The sequence below is a fragment of the Calonectris borealis genome, chromosome Z (genome assembly GCF_964195595.1).
Source record: "Calonectris borealis chromosome Z, bCalBor7.hap1.2, whole genome shotgun sequence".
NCBI lineage: Eukaryota > Metazoa > Chordata > Aves > Procellariiformes > Procellariidae > Calonectris > Calonectris borealis.
The window spans coordinates 76516689-76542584 of record NC_134352.1 but is presented as its reverse complement, the minus strand read 5'-3'; the positions used below and the strand labels follow the sequence as shown (position 1 = coordinate 76542584).

The 25896-nt window shown below is 52.9% G+C and overlaps 1 protein-coding gene across 2 annotated transcripts in view; it reads left to right on the top strand.

Moving 5' to 3' along the window:
• CNTFR (ciliary neurotrophic factor receptor) overlaps nt 1-25896 on the top strand; it is a 212016-nt gene that overhangs the window by 122410 nt on the left and 63710 nt on the right. For both annotated transcript variants that reach the window (XM_075138023.1, XM_075138022.1), the window contains exon 3: nt 346-427. In XM_075138023.1, coding sequence (XP_074994124.1) covers nt 346-427 — 82 coding nt within the window. The remainder of the gene's footprint in view (nt 1-345; nt 428-25896) is intronic.

The window sequence follows — 25896 nt, the reverse complement described above, 5'->3', positions numbered from 1 at the left end:
GAGAGCCCAGCACCAGGATTTTACTTTCTTAAGGGGAAGGTTGAAAATGAGATGAGGAAAATGCAGTGTTTGTGCAAGGCTTTTCATCGCCTCCAGGCACCTGGTTGTGCTGGCAGCTCCCATGGAAAGTGCCACAGGCCACTGAGTGATGAAGCGTGCGCCAGAAAAACGCCTCATTTTGCAGCAAGTTCCCCTGTAGCTGAGATGAAGTCTCGCATCGTGGCCATCTCCTTGCGGTCCCATCACGCCCTTCGGCTGCCCAGGAGGGACCGGCTCTCGGCACACTGTGTGCAAGGTTTCCTGGGGGCAAACCCTGACTGCTCCTGCCTGTGTTTGCTTCCATAGATGGCTAACCCTGTCCCGTCAGCCTGCTGCGTGGTGCTTGCCGCAGTGGTGGTGGTGTACGCCCAGAGACACAGCCAGCTGGGTAAGTCTCTTCCCACCTCTCCCACCTTGGGGGTCCCAAAAAATGTCAGTGCCACTCCTCCGGCCTCTCTCCTGGGGCAAGCTGAGTGCAGTCTCCAGGCTTTCTGATACTACATTTCTGGATGTTATCACTTCTCTCCTCTCCGTGATGCACGTGTCCCCTCCTGCCTGCGGCTGGGGGTTTGGGCATCCTGCATCCCCCCAACACCCACTGGTTCCCCTCACCCTGCCCACACCCCCCATGTCCCAGGGTGCCCCTACAGCCAGGGCACCGCTTCCCAGCCCTTCACCCCCACTGCCCGCTGCTCTGTGCAACCCACCATGAAGGGATGAGCGGGTGGGAAGAAGCGGCAGAGTGACAGCCCCAAGCCCCAGCACCCTGCCCCATGACCATGATGGGTGCCTCATCCTGCTTTCATTTCCTTGGAGTGACTTTGCCCCCATTGCCACCACCCATCTGTGCCCACCACTAGCTCCTGCCTCTCCAGGTTGGCAGAGGATTTGGGGCTTACCTTAGCAATGGCTTTAGAGAGACGAAATTTTAGAGACACCGGTGATCCTGGGTCCAGGCAGGAGCAGGAAGGTTATGGTGCGGTGGGTTGGGTCCCGCTGTGTGGTCAACTATGGCAGACCTGCAAAAAAGGGACAAAATGGGGGACCTCCAAAACTCACTGGATCCCTGGCAGTCAGCCTGGCTGTTGTTGCTTTCAGTGGATTATAGAGGAGAATTTTGCTGATTCACTCCGATAAGGACATCTGTGCATCCGTGGGCTCTGTGGGATTGAGGAACCCACCCAGAGCACCCTGCTGAGCTCCCCTAAATCCAACTGGGTGGGTTTACATTGCTGGAAGCTGACAGCCTTGCTTGCTTGGACACGAAGCAGATGGGCTTCAGTGGCATGTCCCCATCGTGTGGGGACAGCTACTCTCCGGACATGGAGGGAACTTGCTGGGTGGTGTTACAGGAGTGTTCCCAGCACCTTCCCAGGGCACATACTCGAAGCATTTGTGTGCTGAGCTGTGTGCTGCTTGTGGTGGCGTGATGCTTTCTGCAGAGAAGCAATGCTGCTTGGTCCTGCTGTGCTTGCAGGACCACTGCCTGGGAAGCCTTGAAGGACCCCGTGTCAAGGTTGCCAGAGCATCCCTTGGATGCACCATACTGCTTCCCTCCGTGCTGTGGGGACGGCAGCCCAGACCTGTCGCACAGGGAGATGCACAAAACACTGTCAGGTACTTCAGGGCTACACACACTTGAAATGTGTTGTCTAGACAGAGAGACAAATGCTGCTCCTCACCAGCGCTGGCCAGGGCCACGCATTTCGCCACCGGCAGCAGCGTGCTGGCGCAGAGAGCACAGCCCCAGGCAAGGCCCCTGGCCAGGTGAACTGCAACGACTGTCACCTTCTGCTCCATGATCCAGCAGGCTTCAGGGATTTGGCAGCACAGCCTCCCCATCCCTGTGTCCCTCCTCCTTCCCTTACCCAGCTGCGTCTGGGAGGGAGATGTTAGGGGCACCAGCTCGAAACCGGAGCTGCTGAGACCTGAGTGCATCAACAGGTGCCTGGAGGGGGTGCGCGGAGTGAGGCAGAGCTCTCCCTGTCTGCAGGAGCCAGAGAGGCTGCTCGGCACTGGGGGACATAAAAAGGAGAGAGGGAGGAATATTGGGTATAAGAGCTGGAGGAAAGCTAGTAGGGCAGTTCCAGGACTGTCCTCAATCTGTTCGCCAGAGGCACCATGCGTCCCTCCTGGGCATCTCTCTGAAACACCGAGGCAATGCTCTGGGCACAGGCTTTGGAGCAGCAGCTCTCCTTGCCCACCCCACCATGCCCAGCTTGGAGAGGCTGCACACATGCAGGTGAAGTTGGGGAGCGTCTGCCCTGCGCTGGAGACCTGAGGGGTGTGCTCCATCCCCCCTACCCAGAGCTCACCCCCTGCCCCACTGCAGCCTCCCCTCACCAGCCAACCTCGGGGCTCATCCCCCACCATCCAGGCACTTGGGCTGGGAAAGCGCAGCGGGAATGGGGTGGGAGGATGGATTAATCCCACTGGTGGCAGGGACGGGGTGGAGTGGGGGGAATACGCTGGCATAGAGTCCATTTATCATGCACTTGAGGCACGCTCGACTTTAATAGCTCATGAAGCACTTTAAGAGATGCATTAGCACTGAATACTTGAGTGAGGAGGATGTGACAAGCTGTTAAGTGAGCACGAGCATGGCGCAGTGAGGCCAGCCACCCGCTCCTGGCTCTCACGTGCACCCTGGTGATTACTGGAGCGTCCTGCAAAGTGCCACACGGATTAATAAAAGCAGCATCGGACTCAGAGGAGGTGAGGCTGCTCTTGTGTTAACCCTTCTGCTGCTCATCTTTGGTCCTTCTCCTGGGAGCTGGCAGAGCAAAGGGTGCATTTGTCTGGGATGCAGGAGCCCAGGATGCTCCCCAAGGTTGGGGGGGGGTGGAGGGGCTCAGAGGTCAGCGGATGTGGGTACCCTCCCTCCCTCTGGTCACAGAGCTCCCTTGCTTCACATCCATGACAGGTTGCTAAAATTACTCCTGCATCACCCCGCTGGGCACTGCTGCTTCCAGCTGCCCTTGGGAGTGGGCACTGTGTGGTGGGAGACCGGAGCCATCACTCGGGGTAGCCCCAGGGGGATGCTCGGAGGGTGTCACTAATGTGCTGGCTCGGACAGGGGGTTTTGAGTGTCCTGCTGCAGGAATGGGGCAAAGGGGCAGCGAAAGAGGGTGTTAGCGAGGGGTTCCTCCACACCGTGGTCCCTTGTGTCACCCCGACCGGGGGGCACAGGGATGGGGCTGCGGGCAGGGGATGCCACTCCCCAGGAGAAACATTCCTGATTTCCCGGGTTGTGTCTTCACTCCCAGAATAGCTCAAGCCATCAAATGGGGATTGCTCCCAGCACACCTCCACCACGGGGTCTTTGGCTCTGGCGTTGATGCTATTTTGGGGCTGATGGGTGGAACTGTGGGTGCCGCTGGAGTCACTGCTGCCAGCTGGGAGTTGCACAGTGCACTCATGGCTAATCCTATTGCTGCTACACCGGTCACCCCGCGCTGCTCAGCCCCTCATGCTGGGTGCCTCTGGCAGGCTCTGGCAGCATGCTCAGCGTAGGTGGGATCGCTGCCGCTGCATTGAATGCATGCCCTTCCCCAGCCCAGCCCGGGCAGCCGGCGCAGGATCGTTTTGAACAGCCACCTCAGAGCTCTTGAATTTAGCAGAGGAAAAGGCAATGCACTGGGTAAAATTGGAAGCAGGGAAAAAAGAGATGAGGCTTGCAGGGGTTAGCTGCCAGAATAGGTTGGTGTTTGGCCCTCCTGCCAGACTTGCTGAGCAAGTGGTCCAGGAATGTCCCCCAGTGCATGGGTAAGCACTAAAAGTAAACCAGCTTCAGACAGGGCTGCCGGATGGGAGGCAGCCTGCCTCCAGAGACGGGCATTGCCCGAGGCAGCCACGGGGCTGTCCCCATCTGCATAGCTCCCAGCGAGCATAGAGGGATGGACAGGAGCTGCAAGAAGAAACAGGAGGGGTCAGAGGAGGCAGAACTGGCTGAAGACCATACAGGAGAGCTCGGTGCCCTCCCTGTTATCATGGGTAGCTCAGTTTTCTTTCCTGAGTTTTCTTCTCCAGGCGGAGGCTGCTGATGATTTATTTCAGATAGAGGAAGGTGATGGGGAAAGCTCAGCAGAGCATGGAAGCGATGCTGCCTGCTGCAACACTCGCACCTTTGGTTGGCCAGGGGCTCCGTCGTGCGAGAGCAGCACTGGCGGAGGTCCCTGCCATGCAAAGGCTATCTCCCTAGTAGGGCTTGGGCACCCTCAAAGGAAAGGGAGAGGCCACAGCATGAGCCCTGAGGCTTTGCCAAAGCTCTTTACGTGGGAAGTGTGTACATGGTGGAGATGCCTGACTGTGTGTCAGGTGGTAAAGTGTACATGCGTGGATGATTTCAGCTCTTTCTATTCATTGCCATGACTGCCTGTGGCTGGACTTAGCTGTTCCCAGTAGACCCAAGGGCTACAGCAGTCCTGGGAAGAGAGAGCTCTGCTTCCCCAGGCTCCTGCCATGACCAAAGCATCTTCCCCATCCGTCAGCTCTGCCAGAGTTATGTCCACGTCTGTCCCAGATTGAGATTTCTCTGCTTTTAAAAGAGGAGTAATTCTGCTTTATTGATCCTCACCTTGCTGAATTAACTCATGTTTAAACAATAATTATGTTTTCACCCAGGAGAAGAGACAAAGAGATAAACGTCTCTGGAAATGAATGCGTTTCAGATGCCACATGCCGGGGTTAATTTATTGATGGGCGCAGAAGCTGCTATCTCCTCTCTTTCTCACCAGCAACAAGCAATTAGCCCCCATCATTCCTCAAGCGAGGAAAAGAAAGAGAGATTTTGTTTCATTACTTTCCCTTCCCTCTTGCTCTCTTAAGCCCTGGCGCTAATCTTTTGCAATCGGTTCTGCTGCAAAGCCTCCTGGGAGCTCCGGTTTGCATGCGCCTCGTTAGAAATGCTGCCCACATTTCAGCTAAGACAAAGCCTGGGCCAGTAAACAGCCTTCAAAATGCACAGCAAAGCCATGCAAATTGGCTTTTCGAAGAGAAACCAACTGTAGATATGTCCCTCTCTCCCCTCCCCACATTGTCCAACCTTCTCCGTGTGGCATTTGTTGGCTGATGGGGATGCGACCAGCTCTTTCTGGACTCTGCTTCCTCCCAGATCAATCAGCCCATCCAACTCCCCAGGGCATCTCCCTGGCATGGTTGAACTAGTTGTTTTGCTTTTTGGGGGTGTTCTCTGGGTTTTCTGTATAGGAGACGGTTTGTAGATGCACGCAGGAACGTGTGGTTTGTTTGTAGACATCTGAGTAGGCTTTGGTTGTTGTGCAAACGCTGTTCAGTTAAGGTGCCCGGATTCGAGTGGTGTGATGGGCTACCTGGATCTTGAGGCTTGGTCTTGTGCCCATGAGTGTGCAGGGAAGAGTGTGCATCCAACCTAAGACCTAAGCACTGCAGGAGTATTCTCTCCAAATATACATACAGAAGGTCTCATGTCATGTCGTCTCTCCCCTCCCCTCCCCTCCCCTTCTCTCCGCTCCCCTCCCCCCCCCCCCCTCCCCTCCCCTCCCCTCCCCCTCCCCTTCCATCCTCCTCCTCTCCTCTCCTCTCCTCTCCTCTCCTCTCCTCTCCTCTCCTCTCCTCTCCTCTCCTCTCCTCTCCTCTCCTCTCCTCTCCTCACCATGCTATTGGAATGGCTTTCAGTCATGCATTGAGCGACATGACTAACATCGGTCATGTGTTGTTTGTTTTTCCTCCTGCTCCCCGGGGTGAGATGCGTGTGCAACAGTGTTTTGGAATTTTTGTAATTGGCACTTGCTGTTTACACTGGGGAAGGCAAGGTCAAAGGGACCGCGTTTGTGTGCTGAGCGTCCGGCCGGGGGACTGGAGACGGTGCATGCTTCCCTCAGAGGCTCGTTCCCCGCTCAGGCTGGGGCCAGCACAGGAGAAAGCTCTGTCTCCTCATTACATAGCACCTTCCCAGCTCCCCTGACACCTCCTTGCATCTCGGGCCAAGTTTTGCTCTCATCACAGCACACTGGCATTTCATCTCCAGGTGGCTCCTGCCAAGGCATTATCGGCATTGTCCTCCTCAAGATGCAGCCCTGCTTTCTGCGACTCTGACCTACATTCCTCCGCCGGAGATGAATGGACTTGAATTTGGCTGCATAAAACACATACTCTTGCTGAGGGAAGGCTACTATATTAACTGCTCCAGAGCTCTGCGTGCACTGGACTCGTCCTTTCCGTTATATACATACTCGTCCTTTCAGGCTGATGTATATAACCAGCACCTTTGTCACCAGCAAACTTTGCCAGCAACAGTTTTATGTTGCCTTCAAGATAATTGATAAGACAAGTGATTAGCAATGGACCAAGAACAGATCCCTCCGGGGCCACACTGGGAACACCCTCCTGCAATGATGATTCCCCATTAACAATTAATTCCCCATTAGCAATTACATTTTTTAATCCTTCCTGTTATAACTCTGGATGCCCTCATTATCCAGCTGGCTGAAATACCAGCCTTGCTCCAAACTGCAGCCCTGTTCAGCGTGTGAGCTGGTTTCAGAGCATTTCCAGGACCTCTCTCGGGTTAGGAAGCAAGGTTTGGCGTAGCCTCTACCTGCCTCTGCATCCCTCACTCTTTGCAAGCCACCTTGAAGCCAAAATGCTCTTCAAATTTGCTTCATGACGAGCTTGGAGAGCCAGAACCGAGGCACGGTGCTGGATCAATAAAAGGACATGTCTGGGCATTGGAAGGATGTTATCAGGGTTTGCTCAGCGTGGTCAAAGTCGGGGGGCTTAACTCAGCCTGTCCTCAGGCTAAATAAGCTCAGTTCATGGTGGTGTTCACATAATCTGCTGAAGGAGCCAGCTGTATCTGGAAGACCTTGGTCCCAGGGCATGTCATGGGTATATAGATGCTTCTGCTTTGGAGCTGCAAGAGGGGAAAGACACAAGCAATGGGGGAAGGTATTGTTGAAGGTGTGGGCACCCCTGGATGGCAGCACCCCTGGCAGAGCAACACTGCCTGCACCTCTGGGCACCTCAGCAGTCACCTCACTTCTGTAGGCAACTCGTGTACCCGGCGGGTGAGTCAGCCTGACTCACCGAGGACACATTACCCCTCACATGAAGGCTGCGGTGCTGGCAGCTTATGTGCAGTGATTAGGATTTGAGCTTCTCCGCGAGACAGAGCCTGCTTAAATCATTCTGAAGGCTGCCGTTCAAGGGCAGGCATCCACTCTTTGCTTACTTTGCCTTGCTAATTGCTTCCCGGGGCTCACGGGCCCAAGCTCACAGCTGTCTGCTGGGGACCAGCATCATTCCAGTGGGGTTGCTGCATCTGCTGGGGGCCAAGCTGCTAGCCCACCCCATGCTGGCCAGAGGTACAACCTGGCTGTAGGTCAAGTTGCATGAAACACATGTCCCTCTGATGCCTTTGCAAGGAAGGTCCCTTACCTGCATCCCTGGACATTCGTTACCGTGGTGGTTTCCCCATTGCCTCCCCATCTTCCCTGCCAGCCCACAGCTGCAGGGAAGCAGCAGAGACAGCAACGCACCCCAGCTGCAATCCATTGAACTCTGCTGCATGCTGTTAGGGCATTTAAGAGCCCATCAAGGTCTAAGGTCCATTGCTGCCCTTATCTTTCCCTGCTGCTTCTGCTTTCCCTGCTTCCCTGCTTTACCCTGCGGGTAAAGGTGAGTCTGTCTGAGAAGAAGAACTCCAGACCCAAACAGGCATGAACTTCCGCACCCACACTTCTCTTTCCTACCCCTCTGTCTGTCCCAGAGCATCTGGCTTTTTTTTTTTTCCCCCAGCACAAGATGCATCTCCTGAAAGTTTCCCTGTCTGCAAAGTAAAAGAAAACAGCAAAACTAGCCCTAGGTCCTGGAACATCTTTTTCTATTACTGGACATCCCTCTGCGCTCAAGTAGATTTCCTGCCCAGACAGAGTGAATTATGGCCAAGCCCTCGAAGGCTGACCTTGTGGTCAGCTGGAGCACAGGCTTGCTAATAAATGTGGTCAGCCCCTACTGCAGACAGCCTATTTTCAGTGCCTGTGTTTCCTTGCCCGCTGCCTCACCACCCTGCAGGTCCCAGAGCCGAGCATCCCCCGGGGGTCCAGCAGTGCAGGATAGCCTCACAGGGAGCACGTCCCAGGCTCACTCCTCCCACCTGGGCTCTGGGAAATCAAGAGGGTTGATTTCCATGCAGTGTCTGTTAGTTTTGCACCGCAGAAAGTCACGGGTGTACGGGGTGGGGTGGCCTGTCTTGCTGGGGTGCGCTGCAGGAGCACAACTCAGCTCGTGCCCATCAGGGAGCGGCACTCACCTCGGGTCTGTGCTTGGAAAATAGCTGCAGGTCAGCGTGAGATTGATGTCCCATTGTGCAAAGTGCTGCCAGAGGCATGAGGAGAGATGCTCTTAAAGTGCAGGTGAGGGAGAGAGGGGAAGGACAGGAAGAAAAATAGAAGGACTGGCACTTAGGTGAGAAGGAGCATGGCTCCAGGCCTTTAAAGACTTGCTCTTTGCAAGTTGTTGAAGTTTGGAGACATGCAAAAGACACTGCAAATAAGCTGCCTACTTTTGCTACACTTGTCTGTCTGGAGGCACTTGCACTGAACTTACCCCTTTCTGGGAATTTAAGAAGTTACTTGAAATGGAGCCAACAGAGATGAGGTTCTGGAGCAAAGTGGGGATCTGTCCCCAGGTCCACATGAGCCATCCAAGAGCTTGGAAGGAAATCTGGCAAGAAATATCTGGGATGCTAACAAAAATATAAACCCTTCCATCAGTCTGGTGTATTGAAGCAGATCACAGAGCTGTAAAAGATTAAAAAAAAAAAAAGTAACTAAAGGTAAGAGTGTGGATCTGGCAGGTTTTCTACAAGCCTGTAAGCCCACAAAACTGGTGAAAATAGTTCACATCTGTGGTGAGAAGAAGAAAATGCTGGGAGGATCGCACTCTGCCAGGATTCATTAGTTCTGCCAGTGGCAAGCGAAACCATGTCTCAGTAGTCTCTTAGACTTCATTAAACATATCGACAGGCAATGAAGGGGGAGGAATGGGGTTTGTAGTTTACCCAGACACCCAGAGGAGCTTTGGATGGAGAGTGTTCAGTCCAGGATGAAGCCCTGGGAATTACTGCTTGCAGGGCAGTGGGAGGAGGGAGGACCTGCTGGTGTGCATGTGCAGAGAGGACGGTGTGGGACAGGGAGCAGCACTCGGCTCGTGGGTCATCTGTGTAAGCCAGCTGGGTCCTTGCTGACAAATCCTTGCTGAAACCCACTGCTGGACAAGCCCAGATCATGGGGAGAGGAGGGTTTGGATAAAGGTCATTGTCTTCTTGGGATGGCATCGTCCCATTGTGTGAAGCAGGAGCATCGCTTCCTCTGCCGACACTCAGTTGTAAATAGAGGCATTGCCATAGCAGCTGGGAGCTCCAAATGCTGGTGGAAGCCAAAATCTCATTTGCACAGATTTTCAGATCCAGGGAGCTGAGGCACAGCCCAGCTGGGGAATAGCTGTGGGCTTTGCTCTTTGCATGAGCTCTGGCTGCTGAAGAAGGGCCATGTCCTGTCCTAGCACTGAGCTCCTTTTGGCGAGGGAGGAAGAAATCCTTGTCCATGGGTTACGCCTGTTGTTTTTTTATGCCTGTTGTTATGTCCTTCAAGGCTTCCAGAAATGGAAGATCTTATAAAACAGTGACAGTTGGAGTGGAAACCTTTAGTGCTTCAGGGGTTTGGCTTCAATTAGTCTCCAAAAGCTGGGAAAGGTCTCGCCTTGAAAGTCACACGTGGCCATCCCAGGGAGCCAGCCATCTCGCATTTCCAATGCAGCCTGGTCCTCCCCAGCCTGTTCAGCGACACGTGTCCAGCTGAACTTGGAATGAAGGTGCCACTCATTATTTATCCCCTTTGAAGGGTTTCCAGTGTCTGAAGTCCTGGATCGTAAGCTGCCCTGGGACTGCAAAGCCAATCTCCGGTCAGGCTGAAAGAGCAGAGTGCTGCAGCTCCGGGGGCAGCTCCAAGCACCGCTTGCAGGAGCCCATGACCTTAGCAGAGGGTACTACAAATCATTCCTGGTGTGTGTCAGCAGGGCTGTGTGTGACAGACCCCAGGACGAAAAGGGCAGGCAGGGCTGGGGCTGAGATGTTCAGGTCCTGCACATCCATCAGTAGTGTTGGACACAGAGTGAGTCACTTGCTGTTGTCTTCAGGCCACCTGTGCCATGTCTGTGACCAAGCAAAGCCCTGGGTAATGGGAGCACAGCCATAGCGAGACGCTGAGACCAAACATCTTCATCTCTGCTTTCCGGGGAGAGGATTTTGCTAGGGTGGGAGAAGAGCAAAGGAACCATGAAGCGTGCTCGTGAGCGCAGATGTTGGGACACAACATGCACAAACCTTAATAATCAGACTCTTTTGGGGGGTTTAATTTCTCTGGGCAGACACTGTGCTTCTGTGCAAAAGGAAATACCTAATACCCAGATTCCTAATCCAGGTGGGAGATGCTAGAGTGTAAAAAATAAACAGGAGAACAGCTTGCAAGATGTATAGTCTGTCCTGTGGATGAAAAGAGCATCTTTCAGGATAAGCAGTCTTGGGCAGCACTAAATGGAGCGGATCCATGCAGAGAAGCCAATATAATTGTGGCATATTAAAAGGAAAAGGAGAAGAAGAAGAAGGATTGAGCAGGGGCTGTGGCAGGCTCGTTACAGAGGGGAAAAGCAATGTGTGTCACCTTGTAATGAGTGCTCCAGGAAGGCCAATCAGGTGGAGAAGTGAAGTGAAACCACACAGCGATTGACGGTGATGGAGGCAGGAGGGGTTACAGCAGTATTAGTCCAGCGTATGGACCATTGATCTCTTGGGGTAGGATTTGCTGGGAAAGATTGTCATTTAGGCTTAGCTGCCACCAGGCACTAATTGAAGCTGATGAGTCTGGAGCCTTATTGTACTGCCTTCCTTTGCTTAGAGCCGTACTGGAGAGGCTGGTTTTGGGGAAGGGGCTTTGTGTATGTGACTCACAACATGGGGGTGCAACGGCCTTTGTCTCCACTCAGGAGACAAGGGGAAGAGGCTGAAAACTTTTCCTTGCACAGTTGCATACGTCTGTGTGCAGAGTGAGTCTCTGTCCCACAGCCCCGGGCAAGGCACATCCACCTCCTCGTGCAAAATCCCCCTGGATGGGGCAGAGCCTTGCCGTAGGGTGCACACAGCTGGCACATGCACTGCCCTTCATCCCAGATTCAACACACTTGACCTTCCTAGCTTTTTTAGCTTGCAAAGCCTGAAGCGTTTCCCTCAGTGCAGATCCCTGTTAGCGGATTTAAGGCATCCGACAGTAGCCGGGCTTTTCTTAGTTATCTATTCTGGAGTGTTGCAAAGCAGTCAGAGGTCTGCAGAGCCGATGCTGAAAAACATTGACCCGTGAGGCTGGAAGCCTGGAGGACTTCTTCCAGCCAAGAGCTGTGTGCTTTGTAGGCAGAAGAGAGCCGGCACCATCACACTGAGGAGCTGACTGGGATGCACAAGCTAAAGCAGAGCTGCAGCGTGTAGTGTGTCTTGCTTGATTCCTGCTGAACTTGCTAAAGTGTAATGAGATGTGCATGTATGTGCTTGTATTTCTGATGTCCAGGCGTTGGGCACGCTGCTGGGTAACAGCTCTGCTGGCAGGATGTTTTGCTATGCCAAAGTGTGCTTCTGCTCTCTGGAGAGAGGTGCCCCCTGTACTCTGCCGGTGCTGCTCGCAGGGGGCCACACCTGCTGCCTCCAGGATCCAAGCTGAAATAAAGCCAAGGAAGTTGCTGAGCATCCCTCACAGAGGTAACAGAGCTATGGAGGGGGATCAGGGTCCTGTCCTCTGGTGAGCAGCAGGAAGGCAGGCTCACAACAGCAGCAGCTGGTGCAAACCTGCATCGTGCAGAGCATGTGCACAGGGTCCGCTGCTGGGGGCCAGTCCTGGTAGCCCCACGTCCATGCCATCCATCCAAGCACAGATCTCCAACCAGGCAGGAGACCTCTGCTCACCATCACCATTGTTTATGTGCAAACCTGTTCCCAGGGGGACTGTAAGCCAAGCCCGGAGCGTTCGCTCCCAAGGGGAGTCTCCAGCCGTAGCCATGAACTTGAGACTTCGTAGGATGAGTCACAGAGAGCCTCTGACTCCAGCCAAGCCGCAAGCCCTGGCAGGCCGGACTCTGCTGTGTCTGCGGATTGCCTGCACTGTGGTGTGGTTGCTCCAGCTGAGAGCATGCTGTGCAAATGAGAAACTGAGGCACACAAGAGTGAGAGTGTATTAAATCCAGAAGCTAATGTCTGTCTGTCTACTCCTCTCCCTGCGATTTCCCGTGGGAAGCCTCCATGTCTGGCTATAACTGGGAGCCTGGAGATCTGCCACAGCCTGTGCCAGCTGCTGAGACAACTGAAGAGGCTTGGAGCAAGGCGTGAGAATCCAGTGACATTGCTCAGGTGTGGGAAAGGGCTGCTGGGCCCTGCAGGACTCCTGCTGTTAGGAGGGGATGTAGCACTACCTGGGATGCAGCGAGGCGCCTGGCTGGTGATCACATCCAAGTTGCTATGCTCAGCAGACTTGAAAATTAGTTTTACTTTTGTGGTGGGAAGCACGGGGTAATTGGCCTGAGTGCTTGTCTCTTTCTTTCCTTCGGGTGAGGATCCCTGCTGTGTGGCATATGGGGAAGGGCAGCTCAGGAGCTTGGGTCCCCACTGGTGCCTCCCAGCTCTTAGAGCATCACGTGAGCCCCTTGGCAGGGGGAGGAACTGTGGCCATTGCAATTGTGACTTGCTAGTGAGCTGTAGCACCGTGCCCACTGGTGCTCCTGTTGGAAGTACATTCACTTTACTGGGACTCTTCTCTGCCTCAGCTATCTCCAGGGCTTTGCCTTTGAGGAGCCTCCCCAGCTTTGCCCAGTAACACCCAGCCCTTGTCTTGCCCTTTCCCAGCATCGCAGGGCCAACAGCCTTTGGGTGCTAAGAGAAAGGGCGTTGCTCCTCCTCGCTCTTGGAGGATGCTTGTGCTCTCTTGCTGGACTTATCGCAAGCACTCTCCTCTTGGCCTCTATCAGGTGTAATAGCCCTGCCAGCTCCTTGGTTCCTGTTGGCAGAGAGCCTTTAGGTACGCCTTCAAGCTGCCTTACTGCCCTTCCCATCATGTCGATGGCGCTTTGCTGATTTACAGCCAGAGCGCGCTGGGTCTGCCCCCGCGCAGGCGACTCCTCCAGCTCTCAGCCTGAGATGGACACGTCCGTCCATCCCTCGCAGCTTGCAAAGAGACTTTCTATTGTTTCAACCCAAGTTGCTGAAGACTGATCCTCGCTTTTATGGAGAGTGAGCCCTGAATATTCAAGAAACAGCACTGAACTCAGTGTGACCATGGTTGGCAGGTTCTGGTTCATAATTAATTAGCATTGATCGTACTTCACTTCCAACAGCGGAGGAAGGAGCTGCAGCTCAGGGAAGCAGTGAAGTGTTGCAATATAATCACTGCGGCCATTTTCATGCTGCCCGTCGGTGCTCTTCAAAAGTTACATAGCTGCTGCAATGGCAGCATGGGAGACAGAAAGGAAACTCCTGGGGGAATAGTAATGACATGGGACTTTGGAAGCTGTCATTTTAAGAAACATGTGTTTACGCATTTATGTGGGGTTGGGGTTTTTTCTTTTTTTTTTCTGGTTCTTGGCATTGGCTTAGCTTGACTTAGCCTTAGTGAAGGTGCTGCTCGCGTCTCCTGCATGGCAGCAGGGTCAGCATGGGGACCATCAGCCCACCAGGCGATTCTGCTGTTGAAGCGTGGGACCTCCATGTGCTCCATTTGCTCCCAGCTCCCCTGTCCGAGTGCAGCAGCAACCTTGCAACCCTTGGGCCACCAAGAAGCGCTATGTAGGGGGTGGAAATGTACCTTGTCCCCCAAAAAATTTTGGGGGGGCTGAGAATGGAGGTGTCTACCCTATCTGAGCAAGATACCTAGTGGTCAGCCTTTCTCTGTGATGGTGAACCTTCCCTCCATGTGAAGTTGTCCATCTCAACTCCATAATCTGGGCAAGTCTTTTCCACTGAGCTGTATGAGTCCATGGGCTTTTGCATCCATGATGCATTTCTTTCTCCATATTTCTGCAATTACATTCTTGGCAGCTCCAGAGAGATGGCTGTGCGCATCCTTCTATCGGTCCATGGGTAGGCATTTAGGATATAAACCCAGAAGGAAAATTTCAGGATTTAGGTAAGCAGATTTGATCCGGTTACATTCTTCATGCTGCCTTAAATCACAGCTCCAGAGTGAAGACCGCATAGCGAGAGCCACCAAGAGCGCATCACAGCTTTTTTAACGTGTTGTGTGATGTTGCAAACTTGTCTCCCAGGTGAATATTGAACCCTTCTGCAAAGGCTCAGTGTCTTTAATTCGTGCCGTGGTCTGGGCCAGCAGGTCCCAAGCTTGTTCTTGCACAACCCTTGCCAGGGGGGTCCCAGTCAGGCTGTGACCACATGCTGGGACCCCCGGGCTCTGGTGGGCTTTCTTTCCCACACAACACATGTGCACGGCTGGGTGATGGGAAAAGCAGTGCCAGGGGTGGGAGGTGGGTGTCCGCAGGCGGAGACGTTCAAGTCAAACCCGGTGGGCTGAGGCACGAGGGATTAGTGGATACGGGCTGTTAGCTGATTTAATTGTATTTTCCTCCCTCTGGTGAGTTTGGGCCTTTTTTCTTAAGTTGCTCTGCCCTGAGGAGTTTTTTAACATAACCAGTATTTATGGAAGGCTTTTCACTTTGCTGCTTCAGGGGGAATCACGGGTGTACACCACAGCAGCGGTCTCATAGCCCCCCAAGCCACCGCTGCAATGTCTAAGCGCTGGCATCCTGGGGGACATACAAGGGTTCAAGGTGGATAAAAAGACATCAGCTCAAATGAATTCTGTGCTGTGGGTGTGTGTATTTCAGCAGGGCCAGGAGACCCCAACCAAACCCTGGCATCAATGTACCTGGTAGGATCACAGGGGAGATGCAAAAGCAGAGCCTAGCTCTGATGCAAACAACTTGCGCACCCTTGGGCCAGTCATTTAATCTGCTTTGGGGACTTCAGCTCCGTCTGTAAGATGAGGAGGATGATGCTCCCTTTGTTTGTCTCATCTGTTTTTGAGTTGTCAGCTCATTAAGGCAAGAGCTGCCTCTTGCTGGGTGCCGGCACAGGGCAGTGGGTGACAGGGTGCCCGTCCTCAGGGGGCTGCAGGCGGTGTGGCAGCGTGAGTGCTGGGGAAGAGCTGCCTCCATCCCCGGCGCCGGGACCCCGCGCTTCCCATGAGGGGCATCTCCGTTGGGAAGTGAAGCGCTTGCTGCCAATCTGTCCCGAGCAGAGCTGACAGGGAAAATCCTCAGGGGACCCATTTTCCTTTGGAAAATGAAGTCCTATCAACATCCAAATGTTTTACAAAATCATATTTCTCTGTCAGGGGGGAAAAAAAAGTTGTGGGACGAGGGGAAGGGCTGCAGTATGTCATTTTGGTATTTTTTAGAAATGGTTAGGCTCTTCACTTTAAATTAACAACCCCTCGCCCCCAACAAAGGGTTGCAAAGCCTTTTGTACAACACAGTGGGGCGGTTTTGGAAAAAACCTAAAAGACATGAAACCTTCTCAAGGAAAGAACTTTCCTCTTTTTTCTTTTTTTTTTTTTTTTTTTCTCTTTAGAGGAGAATTTTTGGAAGTTTGGGCTTTTGCCCTGATGGAGCCAGAGCAGCGTTTCCAACTCCATGGCATCCTGAGCTTGCCCTGGCCGTGCCAGGGCCATGGGGGGCTGCGAGTACCCGAGCCTGGAGGAGCCGGAGCATCTCCTCCCACCCGTCCCCAGGCAGACGGCCGCTCTCCCCATCACCGTCTCCCGTAGGCCGGCAACCGCTCTCTCTGGGTGGGCTGCAGAGCATCCTCCTTTTGCTCCGCTTCAGTTTGTTTTCTATTCATGGCCTCAAGCCGCAGGTAGGGGAAGAGCTGCTTGCTGCCTGTAGCAGCTTTCCATTCCTGTGTGCATAGATTTGCACTGATATTCTCTCCTTACGGACTTTCTCGTATTCCCCCTCCCGCAGGCAGTGTGTGCGGTTGTTTGCAGGCTCCTGTGGGCAGTTTCCTCCTCCTCCTCCTTACTACCATTCACTCCCTCATCCCTTCTCTTCTTCCTCCCTCCTGATGGAGACAGCCTCTCACAGCCGATTCATTTCAGAGATGTTTTTTCACTGCTGAAGCCAAGATTTTTCTCTCTCCCATCACGCTTTGTCTGAAAGTGGGAGGGGGAAGCAGGTTTTGGGGTTGGGTCGGTGGGGGTTTTTTTCAGCAATAAATAATTTCAGCATGCTGAAGAGGCAGGAGAGCAAAGCTGGCGTTAGGCTACATTGAAATACTCCATTTGTTCTGGGAGTCTTTCTCTCCCCTCCAGAAAGCTTCCTCTAGTGTTTAATTTTAAAGCAAGTCACTATTATTTTTTGTTTTCTTACTTTCCAGAAGAGATTCCCGTATTATTTCGGCTTGCCTGGAGATTTCCATGCACACCACAACTTTTTCCTTTGGCTTTTCTTTCCTCTTTGCTTTCTTTTTGCCGGGGTTAAAAGCCCCAAGTCAGCAAGGTACTTAAACACATGCTGAAAGTTAAGGGCTTGCCTAAGTGCTTTGCTGACTTGGAGCCAAAGATATTTTCTCAAGTCCTTTAAATGCTTCAGAACCTGAATTCAAAATGTTTTACAGAAATTCCAGAATTCAAGTATCTCGTGTGCTAATAATAGTTGTAATTCAGTAGTGCCTTCAGATAACTGAAGCTGTAGATGTGATGAGCTTCTGTATAATCTTACTTTCAGAATAGATGCTTCCCTAAAATTTTCTTCAGCTTCAAACCCAAGAGCTCTCCAGAGAACTGGGCACGTTTGTTTGTATTTCAGTCAATGAACATAACTGGCCTTTTAGCTGTTGTTTTGCAATAAGACACTCAAAGCTTTTAAGTGTTGAAATTTAGGAAATAATGGGCAATTAGTTCAAATCATACTGAATGAATGTCTGCTCCTGAACTAACATTTGCTCATCATCCCTAACACAGGGAAGAAAAAAAGACACCAACTTGAGGGCTCTCAGAAACAGCAGCATCAGTAATTGGAGGTTAGGAGATGCTCTCAAAGACAGGCTGAGCTCCCATTTCACAGAGCCCAAAAGCAGCACTGCTCTCTGCTTTTGAGAGTTTAGTCAGAGGGATGGCAATAAAAGCGGTACGGAGAGGGAATAGCGGTGGGTAGACAATCAGGAAAGGCTCTGCAGAGGAGGAGGTGTTTCCAGAAATGGAGAGGCAGCCAGCACAGAGTAGAAATTACGGCGCAGTTGTTACAGGCTCTGTGTGATGAACCCGGGGGCCTCTGCCACCAGCCAGCTGATGGGGGCCGCTTGGAAATGCTCAGCTGCTTAATGAAGGGCATCTTCTTCAGAGGTTTTGAAAAGGGTGCTGGACACCGGTGCTTCAAGGGACTAACAAGGGAGCAGGACCAGGCAGGAGATGGCTTAGTTCATGACTTGCATGCACCCTCCTTTGAAAGCCCTCTGTGCTGCTGCTGGGAAGGGGAAACCCAGCAGAAAGCTCCCAGCTTACTGTCCTCATCTTAAGGCTTTATTTTCAGAGGTGGTATGATCGCTGTGTGAGCTTCTGCCTTGTGCTTTGTAGGGCTATGTGTGTGCATCTACGCAAGGCATGCAAAGCCTCTGTCCACATGCCCCAAAACATCATGTGCTTGCAGTCTCTTGCTGTCTTGTAGATGTTCTGTGAGTTGCTCAGAAACCATTTGGGGACCACGATCCTGCAGTCATGTCATCCATGGCCCAGATACACCTTCCAGCCCATAACCAGAAACCCAGCCTCATTCATCCCCCAGCTGGAGCCTGCTTCCAAGCTCTGCTCGAGATTCAAGAGCTCTGTCCTGGGGTCCTGTCATGGTCTGCAATGCTTCTTTAGCTACACTCAGGGATTTATCTTGATGTCTCTGTGGAAGTTACACTCTTTTCAGTGTGCCATGAGTCTGATATGTTGCCATCTTTCACCCCAGAGGTGCTTGCACCCAGCAGATGCTCTGTGTGACTGTCGGGCTGCAGCTCCACGGCTGTGCCACAGCTCAGCAGGCACCGGTGATCATTTCCAGGCTTGGCTTTGCTTTGGGATCCTTTGGAGTGAAAGGCATGAAATGCAAATGTAATATCTCATTATTACCAAGGCAAATCCCAAGGCCTTCGCTTAATTGTTAATACAGCCCCTGATGGGCAGAGTAGCTGGTTGTCTTATTATTAATATTGCTTTGAAATCATCACCAGGCTCCAGAAGTGCAAGTGTTACTTTGAGAAGTGAGTGATGGTGACTGAGTCAGAAAAAAAAAAAATTACTTGGGAAAATGCTTCCCATTTTATCAGCATCTATTCTTCTCACCCTCTGTTTGCCATGCTGCACTGGCAGCATCTGAGTTCCTCTGTTATCCCGTAGCCACGTGCATAAAGAAAAGTCTTGGTGTTGGTGGAGGGGGAAGAAATCCCTGTCTTGGGAAGAAACAAGTCCTGGGGTCTAACGTCAGGTGGATGTAGGGATGGAGGAAAAAGCATTGGTGTTTCTTTTGGGAGTTTCTGGGCACAGGGCATCACTGGGAATACTTCGGTGCTGCCCTGTCCCCGCATGTCTCAGTGCTGCAGGTAGCACCCCTGCTTTGATTTCTAAATCTAGCCTGGGTGATGCCTTTGAGTCCTGGCCCTGCATGCAGTGTGCCCTGTACCTCCTCCCTGCCGGGGCTGGGTCATAAGGAGGAGGATGAACCTCCTGTACCTGTGGTTGAGAAAGCGGAGGAGCTTTTCCATCCTCGGGCCGCATAAGTTCATGTCTTTAGTTGCCGCGGTCCCAGCTTCAAGCCCAGCTGCTGCCGATCCACCCAGGGGTGTGAGCGTTACATCTGTAAGCGACAAGCCACTGGCCTACAGCAGGCAAAACCCAAGCCAGCAGACAGACAGAAAGAGCCTGAGGGGCTGAATTTTAGAGCTATTAAATGATTAAATGCAAGGAAAAAAAAAGTTAATTTAACATCGCGGTTGTGATTTTACACACCCAAGAGCCTGGAAATTGAGAGCTCTGCTTCTCACACAGGGATCGTAACTTGGCACTGCACAGATTGTACAGTATGTAAAATTAGACCGGAGAAATAGTAAATATGCTGCAGGGACCAATACTGTCTTGGCAGAAGGAGGATGGACTGAGTGGGACCCAACAGGTCTTTTACGCCTCTGACTTCCATAATTCTGTGCTAATAAAAGAAATATTTCACAGTGCCTGATGCTAATCTGCAGCCTTGAGTGGGGCAAAGCGGGAGCCGGGTTGTTACATGAACAAATAGCGGTCACCCCCGCTGTATTTGCACGAAGGAAGGCTGTTATTTGAGGGTGGGCGCGTCGGCATTGGCAAACAGTGATGGGGAAGCGTACGCTGTGCGCCGGCTTAAAGGGCAGGTTGTGGTGAGCGGGGTGCAAGGCGCCCCGACGTCTCTATCCAGCGCTGCCTCCCCCCCCGCCCAAACCTCAGTAAATACAGGCGTCTTCACACTGTTGCTGGACAACAATGAGCTTTTCTTGTGTTTACGGCTGTGATTTGGGCACCTAATTCCGAATCGTATTGATTTCTTTTTAAACGGCATTGAAAAGCCTGATCTAAGCACTCTTTTGTGGCCTAGAGTTATTTGTCCTGTCTGCATGAAAAAGCAGGACCAGAAAACAAGCCTTTAACTCATCCGTGGTGCTAACACTAGTCACCTGGCAGCCAAGGGCGAAGGCTCAAATGAGCCCAGCTTGGAGGATATCGGTGGGATTTTTCTGCTGTGTGCTGATTCCTGTTAGTGCCATTCATCTCCCTCTAGTCCTCCAACACCTTCCCCTCCATATTATACCATCCCACATGCTGGGGCAGCCGCGATGTAGATGCAGGGGGTTGGAGGAGTTGCTGCTTCACCAGGCAACTGCTCTTCCTCAGGACAAGTCATCTCAAGTTGACTTTGCACGGAAGCCAAGTGGTCAAGGTCCAGCTCTCCCTTTGCCTTAGGGTGAAAATGGTGTCATAGCTAAACCTGTCCTGGCAAGGAGAGCACTTGGAGTTCCAGGACACAGGCATTTTTGGACCAGAAGAGCTGGGACTTCTAAGTGAAGGTCTTACCAAGACCTCCTGCTGGAAAACAGATCAACACATGAGCTCAGGTCCCTCCTGGGATGCAAGAGCAAAGTCTCCTGGGAAAAAAAAAGCCAAGATCACCAGCCCAACAGCATCCAGACCTTTCTGCTGCAGAGCAGCTGAGACAGAAAAGCAGAAGTGGCAGCAGAGGCACATATTCTCCTGGTCCTGCATATGGCAACAAAAGACAAGGTATGCAACCACTGCAGATGGGTACACACCAGCATTAGCATCCTTTGCCAGAGCTCAGTCCTACCTCAAAGCCATGGGAAAGGGCAGCTTCTTTGGGGTCTCCTACCCGTGTGTGGCTGAAGAGACCCTGTTACCAAGGCAGGATAGACTTGGTTGCTGTTCCCAGGTCTGCTTGTCCCCTGTGGCCAGGGAGAAGCTGGTGTTGCGGCAGCACGCTGCTATACAGCCCCGCTACTCCCAACAAGAGCTGAGTGTGATGGAACGTGCGGAAACAAGGCTGCCTCTGACGTGGAGCCCTTCTGGCTTGCAGCGAGGAGCACTGCCAGCATGATGCTCCAGGCTGATGTGGTTTGGCAGGTCTAAAGAGCTGCAAGAGAGGCTCCATCCCAACTTGGGGTTGCCGAAAATGCACCAAGACCAATATGAGACACGCTCATAGCAGTCCTCTCCTGGCAGAGGGAGGGCATACTCTGGTCTGGTGAGATCCCACTCAGACAGGGCCAAAACCAGTCTGATGTTGTCATACAAGCAGAAAAATGACAATGAAGTTACTTGTCTGCTAAGGCAGCTTCCCTCATCCTGCTACCATGTCTCCCAGCCAGGAGCGTGGGACCACAGCCCACAAGGCACGGGGAGCTGCCGCATTCCTTGGGGCTGAGCCAGTGCTGCAGCAAGGACTTGGCCCTCACTTCTGCTGCGAGTTTGTGTTGCTTCTGCTTCCAGCAGTGGGTCCCTATTCTGCGGTTTCCCTCTGGGTTTAGCACTGTGTTTTCTCCCCAGGAGGGTACTTATGCCCTGCCACTGCGTAGCCTTGTTGGCCCCCTTGCATGAGCCATGCAAGTGCATGGCACCATCCTGACCATGCCACCATCCCAACTGTGCCACCTGGAGCTCAGTGCCAGAGACAGTATGCCAAGCTGGTAGCAGACCAGGCATCACACCTCCCCGCTGCTGGACCATCAGGTTCAGGAGGGAGCCTGTGACATGGATTATCAGTTGTGACAATGGCATATTTGATTGCAAAAGTGTCCTTTCATCCTCAGAAAGTCCCAGTAGATATTGCATTAAGTTTCATGGAAGAAGCATCAGCCTCTTGTAGCTGAGCAGCTAGAAGGGCCACGAAGGCCCTTTTTTACCTCACAATGGACATCCCTAGCTGGGCTTGGGGTATAGCTGCAGAGGGAGGTAAGGCTGCTGCAGAGCTGGAGGAGAGCTTCTTCAGGGGCAGCAGGGCTTTGCAGCTTCTCAAGGAAGGACATTTTATGGTCATGTCCAGGCCAAGAGATGAGGCTTTCGTGCCCTGGAGCTTGCCCTGAACCAAGTATGTTGGAGTGGGAAAGTGCCTCCTTTACAACACCTGTGAAGTAAACCAAGGTCTGCTTCCACGCTATCATGGAGTGATTGAGTACAAGTCCTTTAGCACCCATCTGTTATCTCTTAATTAAAGTTTCTTGATAATTATTTTTTCTTGTCAAGAGAGCAAAGCTGCTGACTCCAGGGATTTACCAAAGTAGAACAAACAAACACGGGCTCTGCTTGCTGCAATTCTTCATTAACGGACAAAATTAACTTGGAACGGTCCATATCTTTGGCTACATCGATGACACTTAATTACGCCTGTTTCCTTACAAAGATGTATCTAGTTTTAAATCACTTGTGGAAGAACTGCCTCCTTAAGCATGAAATTCCTTCTTCTTGAAGGGAAGGTTTCTGCTGGCAACAAAAGCTGTGCAAAGACCAAGTGGCACCGGAGGGAATAGATGTGAGAAGATCAAGGATGGGGTGCTTCAGGATGCTTCAGGAAGCTGATGTCGGGAAACCCTCTCCAGTGCCAGAGGCTGTTTCATCTCAAGAAGGGCAGACTTCAGAGCTGTGAAGCTGCAGATGGGAGCAGCATCCCTTGGGCATGGTCGGTGATGTTCATGCCGGCCAGCATGGGTGGAGGAGTAGGAGAGAAGCCACAGCGTTGTGCCACCACTCTGTGAGACACAGATCCAATGGCCAGGAATGTCCTCCTCCAAGCAGGAAGGATGTTGGGAGATGGCCAAGCCACATCCTCCCCAGGTACCGGCACATGAGACATTGCTGCAAGGAGGCAGGGCAGCCTGGGACAGAGCTGAGCAGAGGCGCTTGCAGCTCTTGCAGTGGTGGCCAGCCACGGTGGGCATCAGTGCTCTCCTCCTTCCCTCCCCGTGCTGGCCGGGCTCTTTCCCCTCACCCTCCCCACCCTCTGGGGCTCCCCACTCGTCTCCGGTGGGCTTATTCATTTCATTCACTACGGGAAGTTGCAGGGTGCAAGACCTCACAGTTTATCTGCTTGGAAAGCTCTCAGCATAGCCCTGGCACTGTGTAAATATTAAATGTATAATTTATGAAAACATACACAGAGAGCTAATTAGCTGCTGAGATGATTATTTGTGGCTAGTTGCTTGGCTCTGGGAGGGAGGTACAAAGGCTAACGGGGGTGATGTGAAGGCCCCTCTGTTTGAAGGCACGTATCTGCTTCTCCATCCCGCTGCAGAAGTGCTCCGCGTCCTGTCAGGGGAAGTGGGGACATGTCCTTTCTCACTGCTTCAGTTTCTCCATCTGCTAAAGAGGGGCAGAGCCAGAGCCTGTGCATTCTGCAGAAGAGAACAGTGCTTGTATCTGTCCCCAAAAATGCTTCGGTGCCTTCCTTTTGCTCTCACTCTGCTTACACCAGCCGCAACCCTGCGGTGCATTTGGGCAGAGGGCTCCGGGGCAAACAGTTGGCTCCGTCTGCCTGCAAATCGCTGTGACGGCGAGGACGGTTTTGGCCCCCGCGAGTGCGTGCTGGAGGTTGGCTCGCAACAGGCCCTGGCACAAAGAGCCCTATTGAGGGACTGCGGTGAGCGCCGGTGCCGGGAACGCAAACAATCTTCTCCACTTTCTCCGCTCACCGTTCGAAAGACCCCTCAGGTGTCTGGGCACAGACCCCCGGGGCCGCATCTGTGGCACGGCTCCATGCACGTTGCACAGGGCAGTGCCCACACTTGCCCTGGCAGCTGCCCACTGCCCACGCAGGCAGGGTGGGAGCCTCAGAGGAAACAGAGGGAGAGCAGCCAGTGGAGATGCTGGGAGCGCAGGAGGGTCCCGAGAGGAGTTTTGCTCCTTCCCAGCACGGCGCATGCCAGGGCAGCCCTCGAGAATTTCCCTGTGGTGTTGTCCTTAAGTCTCAATGCAGGTCAAGATTCATTAAGAAGGAAAACAAGGATGATGTTTCCGTTGAGGAGCTCCAACTGAGCAGGATGGGTTTGGAAAGCATCAAACATGTTCCTGTGGGCACCGCATCTCAGCCACTTTGTCTCATCTTCCCTGTGTGGCTCTCGCCTGGACCGCTGTCCTATTGATCCCTGTTGCATTGAAGTTGCACAGATCGTGCGGTCAAGTTGTCACTCGTCATTGCTAGGAGGGCAGCAAAGCAGCTCACAGCTTGTTTCACCGAGCTGCCCCAGGTCCACCACTGAGAGCTCTGTGTGTCTGTCCCACAGGCAGCTCCCATCTTCCCTCCACTGCAGCTTTGCAGGACTGTGGGTAAAGCTGTAATTTCTGCCCTCGTTATGCATCACCATGGCCGCTCTCCAGCTCTGGTACTTTATGTCGTGAGCCATGCTGTGCCTGGCTGGCGTGCTGTGCTGCAACAGATGATGTGGCCCTTGGTGGGATTGGATGTTCAGAGGTATGTTGCTTGTTGGGATGCAGCATCACAACCTCTCCATCATGTGTGCTTCACCTTTGTGTGGTCACCTGACCCAAAAAGCAGCATACTTTGGAGAAGCAGGGTGGTGTAGAGGCAGGGCAGAATCTCTAAGGATCAATTCTAGCCAATGATCACAGCAGTTTTGGTGGGAAGGGATCTTTGGACGTGTCAAGTCTAATGTCCCACTCAGAAGAGGACTATTCCCAACAGTAGACCTTATCAGTCATGGCTTTGTCAACAGAATCCTGACAACCTGCAAGGATGGAGATCCTCCCTCTCTGTGGGTATCTGTCCCAGGGCCGCACCACCCTCCTGGAGAATAAATTTTCCTCCATGTGCAGCTTGAACCTCCCGAGCTGCAGCCCCTGGCTGTTGGCCCTCGTTCTGCCCATGACACCAGTCGATGTCCATCCAGCAGGGCTGGCCCTGCAGCACAGGCACAATCTCGGCCATCGATCCCATGTGTTACCACTGACATGATGACTAAGAGGGGAGACAAACCACCCTCCCCTCCCTGCTCAAGAAAGATGTGAGGTGCTGGATGGGCTGGGGGCCGGGGACTCCTGCCCATACCTAGCCTGTGGGAAGTAAAAGCTCTGGTCACCCTTTCCCATCCCCAATCCTAAAGCAGAACTGGTATCAGCAGAGCAAAACAGGGCTGCTCCAGCGTTGGGGGGGGGCTGTCTCCATGGTGCCCCTTCTCAAAGGGAGGTGATGCCTGCCAGTGGGGCTGCCATGTGTTCACGTGGCGGTGTGGCTGGGTGGGATTCCTACGGCTGGCACGGGGCAGGAGGGATGTGGGGACCTGGCTGGGCTCCAGTAAACCCAGCTGGGAGAAACGCCTCCTCTGAAGCTATGCTTTGGGTTTCTTCTTCGTCAGGGGCCTTAAATCATTGCCTTGGAAAGGAGCATTGCTTTCAAAGACCTGTCTTCCAGGAATGGCTCCCTCAGCCCTTCTGGATGAGTGCCAACATGTTTGCACTGTGTTTAAGGACAAATAGGAAATAATTCAAGGTGTCTTTTCCCCCTTCCCAGCTTAGTCCTGCTGCCACCAGCTACAGACAATCTCTCAGCCACAGTCCTGAGAAGAAGAGCTGGCACCCCAAAGCTTCCCCCTGCTCTCAAGCCTTCCCAGGGGCCAGGCACTGAGCAAGCAGGAGCCAAGCAAGGCAGGCAGGTCTGTGGGCCCATTGCTGCAATGAGCCTTTCTCCACGCTAGGCTGGTGGGTGGTGCAGCATCTCCAGTGTCTCTGCCAAGCAAATGCCCGGGTGTAAGGTCAGGAGAGTCAATGGCCTTTTGTGAGCCGGCAGGAAAGGGGAAGAGAAAATGTCTTTACCTTACGCAATAGAAGAAATTGGAGGAGAACTTGAGTAAGGTGCTGGGATTCTTTAGCTCTGTTATCTATAACTATCCATCCACCCATCTGCCTAGTCATCTGTCCATCCATCCATCCATCTCCATAGCCATTCGAACAGCCAACCATCCACACAACCCCACTGCTGTTCATTGGTCCTTCCATCCCTCCCTCCCTCCACTGACCCACCCATCCATCCACCCATCCCTCCATCCACATACGCTGCCAGCCAGCCAGCTGCTTATGCTCTTATCCCTCCATCCTCCTACACATCTCTGCATCCCCATATATGCCCATCCATCCATCCACTTGCATAGTAATCCATCCTTTCATCTTCATACACTTCCCTCCATCCCATCTGTGCCCGTCCAGCCAGCTGTCCGTCTGTCTGCGATCACACGCATTC